This window comes from Procambarus clarkii, chromosome 19 (assembly GCF_040958095.1).
Source record: "Procambarus clarkii isolate CNS0578487 chromosome 19, FALCON_Pclarkii_2.0, whole genome shotgun sequence".
In the NCBI taxonomy this organism is placed as follows: domain Eukaryota; kingdom Metazoa; phylum Arthropoda; class Malacostraca; order Decapoda; family Cambaridae; genus Procambarus; species Procambarus clarkii.
The window spans coordinates 23,650,229-23,663,874 of record NC_091168.1 but is presented as its reverse complement, the minus strand read 5'-3'; the positions used below and the strand labels follow the sequence as shown (position 1 = coordinate 23,663,874).

The 13,646-nt window shown below is 41.2% G+C and overlaps 1 protein-coding gene across 1 annotated transcript in view; it reads left to right on the top strand.

Moving 5' to 3' along the window:
* The first annotated feature begins 10,993 nt into the window (after positions 1-10,993).
* Positions 10,994-13,646, top strand: part of LOC138366331 (uncharacterized) — a 28,135-nt gene continuing 25,482 nt past the window's right edge. Inside the window, exon 1 of the mRNA XM_069327364.1 lies at positions 10,994-11,085. Within this exon, the coding sequence (XP_069183465.1) occupies positions 10,994-11,085 (92 nt within the window). The remainder of the gene's footprint in view (positions 11,086-13,646) is intronic.

Genomic DNA, 13,646 nt, shown 5'->3' with positions numbered 1-13,646 from the left:
AATAGAAAAGAGCGATCACGCCTGTTGAAGTCTTGATGAGTTTCTAAGGCTTGGTGAGTTTAAGGCTTAGAAACATTAAGGCTTTAACCCTCTTTTCACCTAGAATCGGGTACCTGGTTGTTAACCGATTGTCGGGTCGCGTTCCAGGGGGAAAACGAGGTATGGCCCACCATACGAAGGGAAAGCTCTCACCCTGCTAACAGAAGTCAGAAATCGTCTGCTTCTGTACCCACTGTGACACAAAAAGGATTATGTATATATGTTATAACCAGCATAGAATACATTTAGTAAATATATCCAACTACCCAACATAAACTTCAATTCCTTGAAGACAACTCTATGCCATGTAAACAACTGAATCATTCTCAATCCCAAAGACCCGTCGTAACTTCATTATCCTTCCTGCGGCTCCAAGAGGAGGAGTTTAATTGTTGTACAAATCTCATTAAGTAATTAACAGCGTTGCGTCGGCCGGAGACAAGCCCGAAACTTGGCTCGAGCGGCTCCATTTACTCGTGAGGAACGAGTGGGCTCAGAGCTTCTCTCTCATCAGTTCAGATTACTCTCTCTCGTATGCAGGGAGGTCATCGATCATCACAGATGCTGTGTTATTACGCCTCTGGTTTCTGCGTGTGTGTGTGTGTGTGTGTGTGTGTGTGTGTGTGTGTGTGTGTGTGTGTGTGTGTGTGTGTGTGTGTGTGTGTGTGTGTGTGTGTGTGTGTGTTGTTCTTTCTGTGTCTTATGGTTCTTTAGTTCTTGTGTCCTCTGGTTTGTGTGTGTTGGTATCTAATAGTATTTTAGTGAGTTTATCTCCTTTGGGTTTTGAGTGTTTTGCATATATATATATATATATATATATATATATATATATATATATATATATATATATATATATATATATACATATATATATATATACATATATATATATATACATATATATATATATATATATATATATATATATATATATATATATATATATATATATATATATATATATATTAAACATGCCTTTACAATGTTTCTATTGAAAATGTTTTTACAATTATTGAATCTGCTTTAATAAAGCTTTTGCCTGTTTCTCCAAATTTTATACACCAGCGTTTTACGAGATACTGTGACAAAGGCTTTCTGACAGTCTGGAAATATTCTGTCTCCATCCCTCTCTTTTGTCTAATTTGATTCACCTGGTCATATAATTTTTATTTAAACCTGCGAGGAAAAATTTACCTTTCCTGAACCCTGGAGAATAGTGTGGTGCACAGTCCCTTTTCTCCACATCCGCCACAGCAGCAACAACACTATTTTCCATACTGACGTTTTGCAATGAAATGAGAATTTAATTTTGCTTTTCCGCTACTCACGCGCAGAAGAAACTCAGAGATTTCATAAACCCAGAGGTTCATGAACCCAAGATTTTCATAAACCCAGAGGTTCATGAACCCAAGGTTTTCATAAACCCAGAGGTTCATGAACCCAAGGTTTTCATATACCCAGAGGTTCATGAACCCAAGATTTTCATAAACCCAGAGGTTCATGAACCCAAGATTTTCATAAACCCAGAGGTTCATGAACCCAAGATTTTCATAAACCCAGAGGTTCATGAACCCAAGGTTTTCATAAACCTGGAAATAATTTAGGAAGATGCTGAGGGAACATTCATTTAAGGGAATCATTAGGAAGTCTTCTTACAAAATTAGACTGAGCATGTAATGATCTATTGTAAGTGGTCTCAATGAAGCTTCATTTAGCAAGTAAAAACAAAAATATTTTCTTCCACGCCAGTTTCTTGAATATTTAATGATAAATAATATAGATGACAAATGTTAACATGTCAGAAGCAATGAAGAAAATTTAACATAAACTCACAAACAAAAGTTTATACCAACAGTTACACTGAGATGCGTCTGTCTTAGCTCTCAATATTCTTTTTTGTTTTTACTTCTACATAATTCCAGTTTTACAATATAAGATTTCATGAAATGAAGAGTTCAAAACCACTTTCAGGATCATCATTTTAAGCTCAGAGCGTGTGAGCTGGTGTCAGAACTCTTAACACGAATGAATGTTGTATAGATGAGAAGTCAGACCCTCATGGCGGAGTGGTAACGCCTCACGCCTCACCAGCAATTTGTTTTGGGTTCGAGTCCAGGCCAGAGCGGATTGACTCTTCGCCTCTTTTCACCCAGCAGTAATTGGGAACCTGGTTGTTAACCGATATGAGCGAATCGTGTTTACAAGGGAAAAATAGTGGATATACGGCTTACCATGAGCTATAGGAAGGAAACAGCTCTCACCTTACTAAAAGAAGTCAGAAGTCGTCGTTTCCTGTACTTTCCTGTATGGAGAAGAAGTCACATCAAAGGTAAACTAAACAATACTCTTCGTGTTTACAGTTAGACTCAGTCAAGGTAAACTCCACGGGGAAGAATACTCTTGCATGTACCTAGAATTCTAGCAAGTTTAAAGGGTTCTTAACGCAATATCTCCCTTTGTTTTACGTCTTCAGAGATAAATCGCCAGCATCACTTTCCCCTTCTTGTGACTCGTTCATAAATCCCTCTGGTTTCCTCCACTGTCTCCTCCCTGTCTTGTGAGTTCCGGCCCGTCTGCGCTCTGTCAGTCCCCCTGTCTCACGTTTTCGCGTTTGGACAGAATACAAGCGATAATATTTTTTTGATTATGAAGGTTTTATATAAGGAAAATAAATTTATCAGGGATTTGTATTCTCTGGCTCGAATTATAAAGTGTTGAGACCATTCTTTTCCTGTCAATTTTTTTTATCATATTTCCCAATTAAAATTTCTGTGATTTTTTTTGGTTCAGTTGAATTTATTATCTTCTCTGATATATTTACGCATTTAATCGACTTTTCTGTCACTCCATGTCACTGAATCTTTCCCCCCCTTTCATTATATCTCACTGGATCTCTCCTCTCTGGTATTGTCTCTCACTGGATCTCTCCCCTCTGGTATTGTCTCTCACTGGATCTCTCCTCTCTGTTCCTGTCTCACTGGACCTTTCACCTCTGTCACTACAACTAAATCTTTTCCTCTGTCAATATTTCTCACTGGATCTTTTACCCTCTGTCAATATTTCTCACTGGATATTTACCCTCTGTCAATATTTCTCACTGGATATTTACCCTCTGTCAATATTTCTCACTGGATCTTTTACCCTCTGTCAATATTTCTCACTGGATCATTCCCTCTCTGTTACTATTTCTCAATAGATCTCTCCCCACTGTCACTATCTCTTATTGGATATTCTCTCTCTCCGTCAGTGTTAATGTATCTCTCACTCCTGTCAGTATACATTCTATAATCTCTCCCCCCCTCTCACTACCCATTGCTGTATCTTTTTTTATCTGTCACTACTCATTACTGGATGTCTTCTCTCTGTCAACCCCTGTCATCTGTCGCAGCCTCCTGTCTCGCACTTGACCCAGTTCCTTATATATATCTTCATATAAAATATATTCACACATATTGTCCTCCACCCTCTGGCGCAGTTCACCTAACGAGGAGTGTTTGTGGGCGAAATCGGCCTTTTTATCATTTTTTGTCACTTAAGTTTAAAATATACATCACCACAAAGAGAAGTTTCTGAATACATTCCAGGAGTTTAGCGACGTCTCAGGCGCGACCTGATCGCATATGAGAGAAGATGCTTGACGTTGTGTTGTGGTAAAGTCAAGTTGTGTTGGCGGCAGGAAAAGGGGGGGAAAAAAACTTGACATGAATAATGATGTTCGCGTCTTCTAGTGCTTCATCTCAGACGACCATGTCAGTTTTGTTAATTTATGGTCGTTCTAATTGCTGTAGCAGCTTAAGATGCAGCATCTCGATGCTTGCAATACAGCGTGTTTGTTATGAACAGGCTGTGCTTGTTCATAACAGCCTGCTCATTCTTGTTCATGCTTGTTCATTCAGCGATCTCCTCTCGCTGTGCTCGCAAGAAATGGAGATTATAAGGCATATATATATATATATATATATATATATATATATATATATATATATATATATATATATATATATATATATATATATATATATATATATATATATATATATATATATATATATAGGATGTATATATGGTAGTCTCGGTAGCCAAGGCCGCGAATTTAGCACGGTCACCCATCCATTGCTGGTCTTAACGAGACTGATCAGACGACGTGTATACACATCAGCACTATATTGAGTTTTTGCCCTGATGTCCATCAACCAGTATATATATAAAACTTTGATATCAATAACGCTTATAATTACAATTAACGGCCTACTGATATGTCCGTCAACCCTAAATATATCTCTGATAAATGTTATCTTTAAAAATGCAAGCAGAGAGAAATATCATACCATTAACATGATTTAAAATGGCCATCGGAAGACTGCAAGAAGCTAGAGGAAAGCTAAACACAATGCAAATATGGTCTCTCAAGAAACTACTACAGTTCATCCCCAGCAAACCAAAGTCGCCCATGGAAATGATCTTAACCTGTCCACTGAGGCTCATATTAACTTATTATCATCAGCGGCACCTGCAAAGTTGATCAACATAAGGACTGCTCCAAATATAAATAAATGTTTGCTTCGTTCCCGGTTTCAATTTATCGGCCTCTTAATGTTTAGAATATGTAAACTGATAGAGCTGGCTTATTGCAGGTTGGCGTTCGAGCCCCGGTGATCCAAGTGACACCTTGCTCCTTGTCCTCAATCTCCAGCTCCTTGTCCTCTATCTCCAGCTCCTTGTCCTCATCTCCCAGCTCCTTGTCCTCATCTCCCAGCTCCTTGTCCACATATCTTGCTCCTTGTCCTAATATCCTAGCTCCTTGTCTTCATATCCCAGCTCCTTGTCCTCATCTCCAAGCTCCTTGTCCTCATGTCCCAGCTCCATGTTATCGTATCCCAGCTCCTTGTCCTCATATCCCCGCGCCTTGTCCCCAATATCCCTGCTCCTTGTCCTGTTATCCCAGCTCATTGTTCTCATATCCCAGCTCCTTGTCCTCATATCCCAGCTCTTTATCTTCATATCCCAACTCCTTGTCCTCATATCCCAGCTCCTTGTACGCATATCCCATCTCCTTGTCCTCATATCCCAACTCCTTGTCTTCATATCCTAGCTCCTTATCCTCATATCCCAGCTCCTTGTCTTCATATCCCAGCTCCTTGTCCTCATAACTACCTTACCATCTTGGGTTCTTTGTTGGTCTCATCTATTACGAAGTCTTTAGTCGACCGGTGATAGTTCCAACATGTGCCACTGGTATTTAAACTTTGTTTCTTCCCCTGCGACTTAAATATTTCTTCCGAAACTGCTGTAAACTTCTCTGGTGAGAGAGTATCACAATTAATCTAGGCTGAGTAACTGGGCCGTGAAGGCGCTAGTGCGACTAGAGACCAAACTTTCCTCCCAGGAGACATCCCATGACTCTTCGAGCTCCGCCACCACACTGGAGATGCAGCATCACACGAAGTTAGATGCTGCATCTCCCTGGGGGAGATGGGATGGAGGTCTGCAGCACTGTGTATGAGTGCAGCATCTTGAGGTTATCTTGAGATGATTTCGGGGCTTTAGTGTCCCCGCGGCCCGGTCCTCGACCAGGCCTCCACCCCCAGGAAGCAGCCCGTGACAGCTGACTAACACCCAGGTACCTATTTTACTGCTAGGTAACAGGGGCATAGGGTGAAAGAAACTCTGCCCAATGTTTCTTGCCGGCGCCTGGGATCGAATCCAGGACCACAGGATCACAAGTCCAGCGTGCTGTCCACTCGGCCGACCGGCTCCCATCACACGAAGCTAGGAGGGAAATTTTGCAACACTGTGATTCGAGCGAGAGTGTACCGTTTAAAGATGATATTTCAAGTCCTCTCATTGTTTTCCGTACTTTAAAACTCTCTTTCTCGCAGACACTCAGACATCCCCCCCCCCTAACCTTACGAACTTATCTGGGACGTAATGACCCTTCTCATCCTCGCAAATGACTGATGACCTTGAATGAACTGATCGTCATATCAGCATCCCTGTTGTTGTCGTTGGTTAAGATTCGCTGCTAGGAACAAAATGTTCCAAGCAGCACGGGCTATGGTGAGCCCGTAGTCAGCATCCCTAGGCCTCACATCCTAACCTGAATCGTGAACGTGTCAACATGCTGCTTCTTGCAGCATCTCTAGCCTCCGTGATTCTTACACCCAGGAACTTGAGAGTTGAGTTTATCTTCATGCACAGCTGTGCATTATACAATGCACGACACGCGATACCTTAAAAGTATTATATCTTAAAAGTATACCTTAACTAGTATATGCCTTAAAAGTAGTATATGCAGTATAGTGTATCTTCTCATAACGTTGGTGCATGTCACTTGGGTTTAACAGGAACTGTAAACCTGTTAGGTTTACTGGGGTCTCTATAGCCAACGACCTTACGGCAGATGGCAAACTTCATAGGTTTGCATTTAACGCCAAAGTGAACAGAGGCATTGGGTTCTTTAGGAACGTGGCCAAATGCTGTATTAAAGTCTTTATATTTAAAGACTCAGATATAGTCTTTAATAGCCGTTTTTTTCGAGTCGTCTATCACCCTATTTTTTCTTGGCTACTTTTGGTCTCCGATGTCTCGGAAGATTTATTTTTAACTTTTATCTTATGGCCTTTAAATTATTTCTTTGGCACTTTTGATATCTATAATCTGTAAAGAAGAGTTTGTGTTGATATCTATTTCTGAAGCGTATGTGTTGATATCTTCCATCATATGTGGTGATATCGCTTGAGTCGAGAAGAAGAGCTTGTGTTGATATCCATTTCTGAAGCGTATGTGTTGATATGTTTCATCATATGTGGTGATATCGCTTGAGTCGAGAAGAAGAGCTTGTGTTGATATCCATTTCTGAAGCTTATGTGTTGATATCTTTCATCATATGTGGTGATATCGCTTGAGTCGAGATGTTATGTATGTAATTAGTGATATTTTGAATGGCCAATTAACGCGAAAATGGATGAGAGAAATTTCGTATATTCTCATTATTATTAAAAGCTGTTTATTGAGCAAACAATGACCTTCTACCTTGCTTCCTTGACAAACACGGCTAAACAACAATTTGTAAACATTTCGTTGACTTACTCACAAAAACACTGAATATGTGTTTAATTTATGTTGTCGTTTTCTTTGTGAATCAACGTATTTGTCGTTCACTTCAGTGAACGTAAAGTATCTTTTTAATGGATGGAATTCCCGAACAAAAATGTTCATGGAGGAAAGTCAACACTTAAGTATATATGACAACTCTGGCTTTATAAAAAAAAATTAACAATGAAAAGGTACATAAATTCTGAATCAATGTAACAAAAAACTCAAACTGGTTGGGCGCGTTTCCTGTCACCTAATGCACCTATTCACCCAGCAGTAAATCAGTACCGAGAAGTTAGTCAGTTTGTTATAGGGTTGCAGGGTTAGTAATTCGAGAAGACATCGATTTAAGCCTAATATGCATATGTACACTGGCTGCCTGTCCCTGACACAATGAATTATTATTAATTTATTATTATTATTATTATTATTATTATTATTATTATTATTATTATTATTATTATTATTATTATATAAAAGATTGTATATTATACAGTCTAGCTGTTATCAAAGGTTTCAACATCTTGAAGCCTACAAGAAAGAGTCGACCTCTTGAAGCTAAAAAAGAAACTTCTACATACTGAAGCTTAAAGCTTCACATATTAAAGCTTCGAAGGAAGGTTTTGCGTCACGAAGCCTTCAGGGGCCACGCTGGAGCTATGGCTTAACGCAGAACAAATATATATATGTTGGTAAAATTACCTTAATAACATGAAAAAAATAAGTTACAGTTGGCAATTTGTTTCATACATGAGGTGTGTGTGTGTGTGTGTGTGTGTGTGTGTGTGTGTGTGTGTGTGTGTGTGTGTGTGTGTGTGTGTGTGGGACACACACACACATCCTCATAAAACAGCCCGTAGCAGCTGTCTAACTCTCAGGTACCTATTTAAAGCAAAGTGAACAGGGACAAGAGGGTGAAAGAAACTCTTCCCATTTGTTTCCGCCTCCGCCGGTAATCGAACCCGAGCCATTAGCACACTACGCCCCTCAAACACACACACACACACACACACACACACACACACACACACACACACACACACACACACACACACACACACACACACACACACACACACACACACACAAACCCAAACACACACACACCCAAACCCTCACACTAATTCATCCTACGCACAAACTGCGTCCCCCCCTTCACTCAAACCACTAACGAGCTACAAGATTTTACTCGCGTATAATCTTCAAGTACACACTGTCATTGTTTTCTCAGAGAACACGCACGCAACACGCACGCACTCACACAAACATTCTGCAGGTGCCTTTGAAACCAGACCTCCTTTCACTTATTTAAACCATTTCTTAAATAGCTCTCGACAAAAGCTTGACGGCCTTTGTGGGATATTTTCACTGCGTATTTCTTAGCGCTCAGGTGTTTTATAAGTTAGGCAAACTGTTTTTAATACTCCTCTGACTCTCAAGGAAGGAGTGTACTAGTAACAGGAAGGTGGGAGACAAATGGAAGAAGTAGGAGGATGGATAACAGGAAGAGGAGAAGAAGGGCAATAGGAGAAATGAGGGGAAAAGAAAGAGGGAGAGAAGGTTGAGAAGGAGGAAGATAAAAGAGGAAATTGAGAAGGATTCAGGGCTTGAAGTCGTAGGGGATATGATTACAGAAGAAGAAGGAGGAGGTGGAAGATACAGAGGAGGTGGAAAATGTAAGGAAAGAGAAGGAAGAAGAAGAAGGAGAAGGAGGAGGAGAAGGAAGAGGAGGTTGACGAACGGCACCTGAGAGACAAGGTTCAACACAGGAAAGATCACAGAAGGATTTATAGATGACACTTCAGCCGGCTCCGGAGGATGTAATCCATTTATTTTTTTAAACTACGAGACCTGAATGATGGCAGACTGGACTGTGATGTGCGTGCTTGCGGGCGCGTACTGAGAACACACCTGGTCACCAGACACACCTGGTCACCAGACACACCTGGTCACCAAACACACCAAGTCACTATTCCACATCGTATCGTCCCTAGAGTTGCCCTATAATGAAAGAATTTTATGCATATTTATTTATACCAATAGGTGAGAATGATTGTCCAAAGAACACAGCTTGGAGAACACGTTTCCAAGCTGGGCGCGTGCCCAACAGCAATTACTGGAAAAAAAACTTGGTGACGCTAGCTACAAGCGTTTGGCCTCCAACCTAAGAGAGACGAACTAAAAGATATATATATATATATATATATATATATATATATATATATATATATATATATATATATATATATATATATATATATATATATATATATATATATATATATATATATATATATATATATATATATATATATATATATTATTAAATATGACCGAAAAAGTAAGATTAATAATTCTAACACGAATTTTCTCAATCTTTCGTACATTTCTTTTCACTGTTGGTGGTAATTCAAAAATCAATTCTCCAAAATTCATTTTTATTTCTAGTCTGACGCGACACTTGAGCGCCTTTCGTAAAACTTATTACATTTTCAAAGACTTTAGTTACACATACACAACTGAATAGAACTTACACATCTCCGATTTGTTTATATCTACATTTGAGTGAGGTGGATGGGGTGAGGTGGTATTTAATAGGGTATTAAATTCATCAACACAAGACTGAACAGAAACAATGGGTATTGAATAGAAGTGATTGTAGAAAGCCTATTGGTCCATATTTCTTGATGCTTCTATATTGGAGCGGAGTCTTGAGGTGGGTAGAATATAGTTGTGCATTCTGTTCATATATATATATATATATATATATATATATATATATATATATATATATATATATATATATATATATATATATATATATATATCCTGACTGCGAATATTCTTGTTCATTTGTTACTAATCATGATAATAATACAAAAAAATCAACAATTAATTCGAGGTTCCTCTCTCTCTGTAATTCAGAAATCCAAGCATAGAAGAATTCATGAAAGGAATTTATTCAGGATCTCAGTCTACTTATGGTGCAATTTCCTCTCTCAGTCTTTTTTTGCTGCTTTCATTGAAGGAAGTCTTGCTACAGCAAAAGGTTCACCATGGGACTTTTGAACCTGGATGATTGTGTTGAACACAAAGCCAGTTGAGTCTGGAGATGCGTTCGTTGATGGCCTCCTCAGCTTCCGTGTGTACGAGCGTGAATTACGTCTTTTTCAATTCCAGGGGTTCGTGTGTGCTGACGCAATGACACGCAAGTGACAAGGAAATGAATGCATGCAATTGCAAAAAGGCATTCAGGAGGACGATGAGATGCAGCAAGGCGGAATGTGAGAGGCAAGAAGGCAGATTGTGAGAGGCAAGAAGGCAGAATGTGAGAGTCAAGAAGGCAGATTGTGAGAGGCAAGATGGCAGATTGTGAGAGGCAAGAGGGCAGATTGTGAGAGGCAAGAAGGCAGAATGTGAGAGGCAAGAAGGCAGATTGTGAGAGGCAAGAGGCAGATTGTGAGAGGCAAGAAGGCAGAATGTGAGAGTCAAGAGGGCAGATTGTGAGAGGCAAGAGGGCAGAATGTGACAGGCAAGAAGGCAGATTGTGAGAGGCAAGAGGGCAGAATGTGAGAGGCAAGAAGGCAGAATGTGAGAGGGGCAAGAAGGCAGAATGTGAGAGGGGCAAGAAGGCAGATAGTGAGAGGCAAGAGGGCAGAATGTGAGAGTCAAGAAGGCAGAATGTGAGAGTCAAGAGGGCAGAATGTGAGAGGCAAGAAGGCAGATTGTGAGAGGCAAGAGGGCAGATTGTGAGAGGCAAGAAGGCAGAATGTGAGAGTCAAGAGGGCAGATTGTGAGAGGCAAGAGGGCAGAATGTGAGAGTCAAGAAGGCAGATAGTGAGAGGCAAGAGGGCAGAATATGAGAGGCAAGAAAGCAGAATGTGAGAGGGGCAAGAAGGCAGAATGTGAGAGGGTCAAGAAGGCAGATAGTGAGAGGCAAGAGGGCAGAATGTGAGAGGCAAGAAGGCAGAGGGTAACCCTGCCATCCAATCGTCTAAACTAACACGCAGTCAACTCTTCTAGTTGACGATTGCAAATGCACTATTTAATAATTCACTATTGCTTCCTGGCTTCACCGTGTCTGTCAGTTTGGTAATGTTTACATGTGTTTGTACACAGCTTGTTGCAATTACACACCTGTGCATCCCGGGGTTGTGCCTCAGTTCCTGGGCCATCGACCTTCATTCAACAGGCATACATGGTCCCCAATTCTCTAAATGGTTCCAAAACTACATTTGAAAGTACATCCCGGCCTTTAATGTCAATTGCAAGTTCTCTTTTTTTATTACAGAGACGCTGAAGTATTCTCTAAGATATCTGTGGATAATCTGATCTCATAGTCTCCATCTGTCGGTCGGCCGAGCGGATAGCACGCGGGACTTGTGATCCTGTGGTCCTGGGTTCGAACCCAGGCACCGGCGAGAAACAATGGGCAGAGTTTCTTTCACCCTATGCCCCTGTTACCTAGCAGTAAAATAGGTACCTGGGTGTTAGTCAGCTGTCACGGGCTGCTTCCTGGGGGTGGAGGCCTGGTCGAGGACCGGGCCGCGGGGACACTAAAAGCCCCGAAATCATCTCAAGATAACCTCAAGAATCTGTATATTCTCTCGTTCGTGACTCGTGTGACGAAATAACGTAATTAAACATACGGAAATTTTCAGTCCTTGCCTTCCATCGGTCACAAAGGTCACAAAGTCGTCGGATATATTTGAGAAATATTAATATATCTAATGATGCCTCAGTTATTGATATATTTTGGAAGCCTTCTTTCATGTAGTTATTATCATCTTCCTTGTAGACATATATTATTGTCTGCTTTGTAGATATGTGGTATTGGGTGTAAACTTCAGGTTAGATCAATAATTCGAGCACGAATCTACATATATACTAGACAGGGTACTTGGCGTGCGTGGATATATGTCGACCCCTCGACCTGTACATAACTTTACATATGTACAATATACATATTTAAAATACAGATTAGAATATCCTTCTGTCACCTAGGCTAGAGAAAAGAAGCTTGGGGCTACCCTCACTCAACTTTGCACCGTGATTCCACTAGGGTACGTGCACAACATATGGTCAGATCAAGGTTGCCGGAATTCAAGTGAGAACAGCGAGAATCACATACTGATAACCCAGACGGGAATTCTGGCACTGGCCCCCTGTACGACAGTCTAGGTCAATACTTAAAAAAAAACAAAAATGAAATGTCAAATCTTATCGGTAATCTCCGAAAAAAAAATATCAGGGGATTTTCTACTTAGTATAGACAGTAATAGGGGGTAGACAGTAATATATGCCTCCCAGGTAGATAATAACACATGTCTACATGAAAAAATGCTTCCAAAATATATCAATATCTGTGACATCATTATAGGCATTAATATTTTTTTAATATTCTATGTGCCTACGAAAACGGCATATATATGCCTATATCATTATCTCATCCTGTCGTGAACCAAACAACTGATCTATAGCTCACTCTTAGCTTCTCGAGCATCATTGTTACCCACCGTGGAGAGGCTCACCGTCAATATCCGGCCAGTATGAGGCATTATTTATTGACACAGAGCAATCAGGAAGCGATTTAGGTTCATTACAGCACAAATGATTGTTCATCCTGGCGGTCCCACCTCCGCCTGGCTATTGTACTGGCTCGGAGATCTGTGTGGAATATTGCTGAATGTATCTCGTATAGAGAGAAGCATTATAATGGGTGTTTGATGTTTCTGGTGTTGTTGTGGGTGGTGGAGGTGTTTCTGTGGGTGTGTTGCTGTGGGTGGTGGGTGTGATGCTGTGGGTGTGTTGTTGTGGGTGGTGGAGGTGTTTCTGTGGATGTGTGGCTGTGGGTGGTGGGTGTGATGCTGTGGGTGTGTTGCTGTGGGTGGTGGAGGTGTTTCTGTGGATGTGTGACTGTGGGTGGTGGGGGTGTTTCTGTGGGTGTGTTGCTGTGGGTGGTGGGTGTGTTTCTGTGGATGTGTGACTGTGGGTGGTGGGGGTGATGCTGTGGATGTGTGACTGTGGGTGGTGGGGGTGATGCTGTGGGTGTGTTGCTGTGGGTGGTGGGTGTGATGCTGTGGGTGTGTTGCTGTGGGTGGTGGAGGTGTTTCTGTGGATGTGTGACTGTGGGTGGTGGGGGTGTTTCTGTGGATGTGTGACTGTGGGTGGTGGGGGTGTTTCTGTGGGTGTGTTGCTGTGGGTGGTGGAGGTGTTTCTGTGGATGTGTGGCTGTGGGTGGTGGGGGTGTTTCTGTGGGTGTGTTGCTGTGGGTGGTGGGTGTGATGCTGTGGGTGTGTTGCTGTGGGTGTGTTGCTGTGGATGGATGGACGTGAGGTGGTTGGGGATGGTGCTGTGAGTGGAGGTGGTGTGGTGGATTAGTGATGCGGATGCAAGGATAGTTGTTACAGAGCTGGTGGATGTAGCTATGGATAGAGGGTACAGAGCTGGTGGATGCAGGGATAGAAAATTCAGCGATAGTGGGTACAGTGGCATTTGAGTTGAAAATCTTA